This window comes from Dermochelys coriacea, chromosome 2, assembly GCF_009764565.3.
Source record: "Dermochelys coriacea isolate rDerCor1 chromosome 2, rDerCor1.pri.v4, whole genome shotgun sequence".
NCBI classification, from domain to species: domain Eukaryota; kingdom Metazoa; phylum Chordata; order Testudines; family Dermochelyidae; genus Dermochelys; species Dermochelys coriacea.
The window spans coordinates 200,518,945-200,525,287 of NC_050069.1; the positions used below are offsets into that span (position 1 = coordinate 200,518,945).

Below are 6,343 nucleotides of genomic sequence, written 5' to 3' on the forward strand. Positions count from 1 at the left end.
CATAAGGGGGGGGGGGCTAGGCCTTGCCATGCTGAGCCTAACTTATGCGCCCTATTGTCTAGTAGAATTCACAGGCCCGAGTTAGGCGCTCAGGTTCCCTGTACACGCATGGTGAGAGGCACTTAAAAAGAAATTCACAGATACCAGCACACTGAACAAAAGCCATGATTTGGAGCAGGGACTTGAAGCCAGGTGAGTTCCCTAACCACTAGGCCGGTCATCCTCATGCTTTCTCTGGCTCAATGACTATTTAATTATTTATACAAGGTGGAATTGCTTCACCAGGAGAGACTGAAAGACAGCCACCCCAGAATACTCAGTAGCCCAGGAGTTCAGGAACTCACCTGGGCAGGGGGAGGCCTGGTCCCTGCTCCACAGCCGGCAGAGTGGGGATTTGAACCAGGCGAATATAAGGACACCTCCTTCATGGTCTTCTGTGTGGGGCAGGTGTATTCAGAACCCAGCTACCAGATTGGGCTCAGCAGCTGAGAAAGGCAAGGGAATTCCTCGTTTGTGAATGCTGCTGGAGCTTTGGCCTGAGTTAGGTGCTGAGCTGCTCGGCAATGCCAGGCCTTAGGCAGATTTGCGCATGCTCACCCACAGACTTGGGGACTTTGCCAGTGGGACTTGAATGCCTAGGGACTTTGGCAGCTACAGGATCAGGTGGCAGTTGAGCCCTAGTTCTGTGAAAGCCAGTTGTGCCTAAATGTTGGACTTGGGCAGTTAGGTGCCCGAGTCCCCCTTGAGAATCTAAGACCCACTGGGTATACTAACTAATTCTCAAAAAGAAAAGGAGTACTTGTGGCACCTTAGAGACTAACAAATTTATTTGAGCATAAGCTTTTGTGAGCTACAGCTCACTTCATTTCTGTATACTAAGGACTTTTTGGTTACTTGTCATATTATTGAGAAATATATTAAAATTGAGACTATCTTGGAAGATTCTGTGGCTCCTCAGAAATCCTCTGCTCAGATTTTAATATCCTTCCTATTTAACTATAAGTACTAGGGTATACCTGCATTTCAGAAAAACCCACGTATGCAGTGCAGAAAAACACATTTCCCAGAAACAGCAGGTCCTGACATTGTATCGGCGAGTAAGCGTTGTAGACATAAACTTCTTGACTCTTAAAATAGAATTTGCTAATATAGAAAACAAAGGAATTTTATTTTATCCTAAACTGAATTGTTGTGATGTGAAATTAGTTCTGGATGCTTATTTAGACATATCCACAAAGGATTCTCAAAGAAATTTAGAATTCCAAATGATATACTACCACCAGCTCATATGTGAACATGTATTTTGAGCAGGAAGTTATATAACTTATTAATGATGACACCCCGGTTATTTATATTTCAGCAGATTATTAAATCTTTGCAAAAAACAGAGTTCAGCCTACCTAGATGCTATTTTAGTACAGCCTCTATTGTTGTTGCAATAGTTTAGATTATTTTCCTTTCACCTTTGACATAAAAGTTTAACAATGAAAATAGTTGAAATGACATAGGGTAAAAAGAGAAGGAAAGCTAACTGGTCTTTCTGCTATAAAGAATTTTCTACTGTACAAGATTATCACATTTAGGTTCAATAAAAGGAAATTATCCCATTCTAGGACAAAGGAACAATCTTTAAAATAGCAAAACCGGCACATTAAATTATCAGCTCTTGCTGAAATAATTTCTAAACGCAGTCACACCAATGGCTATTTAGCTGCTGGCACAGCAAATGCATCCTTCCAAAGTCAATTCTGTTTCATAAAGCACTGCCTGATGTTTTTCACTAGAGCCACAGGAACTATTACATAATCAGCCACTATTATATACAGAATAATAAACCCAGCCTTTTCACTCAATTTATTTTAAGGGAGGATGCAGGAACTATTGCGTCCTTACTTGGCAATTACTTTTCTGCTATATTTGTAAAGCTGTAACTCCCCCACCTTCCCATAAAGCCCAGACAGACATTCTAACTCCCATACGGTCAGGCGGGACCCAAGAGCCTTTTGTGTAACACGCTATAATCTGGACGTGTCCAGCCATCTGACTTTCTGGGCTCATTACATGAGCGCAACTATCAGCAGAGGCGGGTCCGCCCCCCCTCTTTCACCTGTTGTAGTCCTGCTGTTACAAGAGCCTGTCCACGTGAGAAGAATTTTAAACACGTCTTCATTCCAATCGCATGGGCGGGCACACAAATACAACACGTTATGCTGCAACGAGCCAGTAAGACTGCCGCCCAGGGGCCAGCCCTATGCCAAGGGAGGGTGACCAGATGTCCGGATTTTATAGGGACAGTCCTCATATTTGGGGCTTTGTCTTACATAAGCACCTATTACTCCCTCCTGATTTTTCACACTTACTATCTGGTCACCGTACTTCAGGGACCCTAAGTACCTATGACTTTTACTCGCCAGAGCTCTGGACAACTACCAGGCACTGAGGGTGGGCGGGGGAGCAAGGCCAACACCTCTCCCCTGCCCAGCCACCAATCACCTGCACACCCGACCCCTGGACTATAAACCAGGTGAATGGGAGGGGGCAGCGATCCCCTACCCCCACGGCAGGACAGACCCCACTCTGCAAGCGTTCTAACCACGTCCCATCCGGAAGGAGCCACCCTCCGTGTTCCAAGGTTCTAGCCACGCCCCCTTCCGAAGGGGGGAAAAACACCTACCCCGCCTGCAATGCAACGCCTAGAGGGGGCGCCTCCGGCTCCAAGGGGCCAGCGGTAAGAACCTTGGAACACCTGCGGGGGCGGGGTCAGAACAGTGCAAACCCCGCCCTCCCGGCGCTCCGGTGGGCGTGGTCAGAAGCGCCGCAGCGATCGGGCCTCCTCCGCCCCACGTGTCCCCTGTCCCGTCACCCCCGACGAATGTAGGCCACCAAAACAGCGGCCTCTGGCGGGCCTCACGTGTCCGCGCCGGCAGCCACCCAGCTGGCCCGCCCCGGCCCTATTATGCAATCGTTACGTCATAGCCCCGCACGGCCAATAAGCGGGCACGCAGCGCGGAACGTAAACAGAAGACACACGTGGCTCGGCAAGCGGGTCCATGTGAGGAAGGGCAGGCGCCGGCCAGAGGATCCGCAAGAAAGGGGCAGGGGGGTGGCGGGCATCAGGCGGGAGGGGGGGCAGCCGCAGCAACCTAGGGTCCCCAACAGCCACCACGCAAATGGGGCAAGAGCACCCGAGTGGGGGGATGGGTGACTGAACACCCCCCCCCCAACCCAGGGGGATCCCGGCCGCCACAGCAGGGGGGCAGCTGCCCAGCCCAGCCGCGAGACGCTCTACGGGCTAGACACGCTACCCTGACAGCGACAGCGACCGCCGGCCTCCAGTGCCCCCGTCTCCCGGGCGGAACTCACCCGCCCGGCACTAACAGGCGGCTCGCTGATCACCCACCCCCAAATCCACACCCCCCAGTGACCAACACAGCGCCCTCCCGCTTAGCCCCAAACCACCCGCCCTGGGGCTCCCCCCCAGCACCCCGTACCAGCAGCTTAGCAAGTCTCTTACCTGCATTGACCTCCATAGTTCCCTCCTCCGACGAGACGGCACCAAGGCCCGCGAAACGCCGGCGGGCGCGGTGCTCTGCCACCAAGCAGGACTAACACCCCGGCTCTCCGCCCCTCCGGCTGTGCCGCCCCCAGGCTCCCCGCCCGTCGGCACAGTACAGCGGCTGTCTCCGCAGCGCGGGCGCTTCTTCCCCGGCCCCGGCTGCGCGTGTCTCTGCCAAGCTGCAGCAGCAGAGCCGGGCTGGGGGGGCTTCCTGCTGCTGCTGCTGCTGCTGCTGCTGCTGCTTCGCTCCTCGGCTTCCTCCCCTTTACAACAAAAGCGGCTGAGGCGGGGGGGAGCCGGAGTGCGGCACTGACCATGTGACTCACCTCCCCCTCCTCCCTGCGCGGGCCCCCCCCCCTCCCCCTCCTCGCGCTCTGGCCCGTGCTGCCCCCGCTCCTTCCCTGCCCCGGCCGCTTTACCCGGCGACACGCTTCCCTGCAGACCCGAGCTGGGGGGTAGCGGGCCGCGGGCCGCGCACACGTGCGTGGATGGTGCTCACGTGCTTCTGGGGGTGCATAGGAGCCAGCAATGGGGGCGGAGTTGTTACCCTCGTCGACCGGCGGCCCTTTACTGCCCCTCAGTGCGGCTGCAGGACCTTTTGCACTCCGGCTCGCCCCATCCCCAACTTGTCACATAGGTTTCAGAGGAGCAGCCCTGTTAGTCTGTATTCGCAAAAAGAAAAGGAGGACTTGTGGCGCCTTAGCGACTAACACATTTATTTGAGCATAAGCTTTCGTGAGCTACAGCTCACTTCAAATGCATCCGATGAAGTGAGCTGTAGCTCACGAAAGCTTATGCTCTAATAAATTTGTTAGTTTCTAAGGTGCCACAAGTCCTCCTTTTCTTTTTGTTACATAGGGTCTTGGTAGGGGGGGAAGGGGGGCAGATCAGGCCAGGGAGCAGCCACCAGCACTCAGAGTCCGGGCAGCCACTGAGAGGGGAGAACAGAACTACTGGTGGCCTCACTCCCGCTGTTTGCACACAACACACACACACACACAGCATCTGCTGTCCTTTCCCTGCGTGGCCTGACACCAAACTGAAAGGTAATGTTCATTTTGCCCCTTCCCTGTGACGTAGTAAGAAGTCTCATCCCTTGTTGATATTTGAAACAGCAGCCCAAGGGTTAAAACAAGAGGCCGGGGTAAATAAATAGTGTTGGAGCCTTTCCATCCTTTGCCTGTATCAGGTCGTCAAATTAGGCCCCCACACTACAGCACACAGACTCTCAGTAAGCGTGGCTACATCAGAGCATATTGTTGTTGCAACCGGCAGTGCCCTCCTCCATCGCACAGCCTGTGTCCACACACAACAGTACTTCCAAGAGTGCAGCAAAGCTAAGCGCTGTGTCATCTGCCACCATGTCACTGCACTGCTGCAGTGCAGCAGAGTGAATGGAAATGTGAATACTGGGACTGCAAGAGTGCACTTAGTCCTCCCTGTGCAATCCTTCCCACTGGTTCTCTCACCTGTTAAGCCACTCCCCCGCCAGTCACATGTAGATGGAAAAATCAGAAAAGGCTCATATAGCTTACATGACCCATCTACCCTGAAATAAATCCACTTACTTTCTTTCCCTATGCTGCCCCCACCTCCGTTCATCATCCTTGTTCCCTTTAAGGAGAGAAGTATCCTTTGTGGCTGCATTGCATGAGGTGGGAAAGTGGACATCTGGGGGCTTGCTGGGGGAGAGGGGGAGGTTGAGTCCCAGGCCAGCACTACCACCTAGGGGCAATACTCTGGACAATGTCGCCTAGTGGCAAGAGTCGGTGGCCAGGAGGAACTCAGGCCTTCCCTGCTCCACCAGGGTCCAATCCAGGACCCAAAGAAATAATCATTCAAAACCCTTGGCCTAGGACAGTGGCTTTCAAACCTTTTTTCTGGGGACCCAGTTGAAGAAAATTGTTGATGCCAGCGTCCCAAGGGATCTGGGAATGAGGGGTTTTGTGTGTGGGAGGGGCTCAGGGCTGATGCAGAGGGTTGCGGTGCGGGGGTGAGGGCTGCGGGGTGGAGCCAGGAATGAGGGGTTCAGAGTTTGAGAGGGGGCTCTGGGCTGGGGCAGGGGGTTGGGGTGCAGGAGGGGGTCAGGGCTCTGGGCTGGGGATGCAGGCTCTGGGGTGGGGCCAGGGATGAGGGGTTTGGAATGCAGGAGGGGGCTCTGGGTTTGGGGGGGCTCAGGACTGCGGGTTGGGATATGGGAGAGGGTCAGAGCTCTGGGCTGGGGGTACAGGCTCTGGGGTGGAGCCAGGGATGAGGGGTTTGGGGTGCAGGAATGAGTTCCAGGTTGGGGGGGGGCTCAGGGCTAGGGCAGGGGATGGGGCATGGGATTGGGGTGCGGACTTACCTCCAGTGACTCCCCTGCCTAGAAGCCAGACCTGCTGCTGGCCGCTTCCAGGGCATAGTGCAGTGTCGAAACAGGTAGGCACTAGCCTGCCTTAGCTGGATAGCACCGCCAACGAGACTTTTAACAACCAGAGGACCCAGTGCCTGACATGCCCAGTTGGGTCGTGACCTGAACTTTGAAAACTGCTGGCCTAGGAGAGAGGAATCCCTATGACTGCTCCATGGGCCAGTTCCATCCCCAGCTTTGGATCCTCTGCTGGTGCCACTAGTCTGTCTTGGAGTCACCCTTGGAGTTCTCACAGGCCACTCTCTGGAGGGTCTCCCTCTATCTGTGGTGGTTTGTCACACACAGCCCCTGCATCTGAAGGGTCTGTTGTGGCTTGAATGTAGGGTCTGGTCCCGGCTTAGGAGTGCCTCGACTGCTTCTCTGGAGGAAGCTACAAC

General features: G+C 54.2%; 1 protein-coding gene across 3 annotated transcripts in view; it reads right to left on the reverse strand.

Moving 5' to 3' along the window:
* Positions 1 to 3,890, reverse strand: part of NR1D2 (nuclear receptor subfamily 1 group D member 2) — a 31,037-nt gene extending 27,147 nt beyond the window's left edge. The window contains exon 1 of one of the 3 annotated variants that reach the window (XM_038389521.2): positions 3,515 to 3,890. In XM_038389521.2, coding sequence (XP_038245449.1) covers positions 3,515 to 3,530 — 16 coding nt within the window. In that variant the 5' untranslated portion in view covers positions 3,531 to 3,890. Of the gene's footprint in view, positions 1 to 344; positions 486 to 2,593; positions 2,619 to 3,514 lie in introns of those variants that run through there. The other 2 variants (XM_043509024.1, XM_043509029.1) reach the window with 2 other exon arrangements.
* Between the last annotated feature and the right edge of the window lie 2,453 nt (positions 3,891 to 6,343).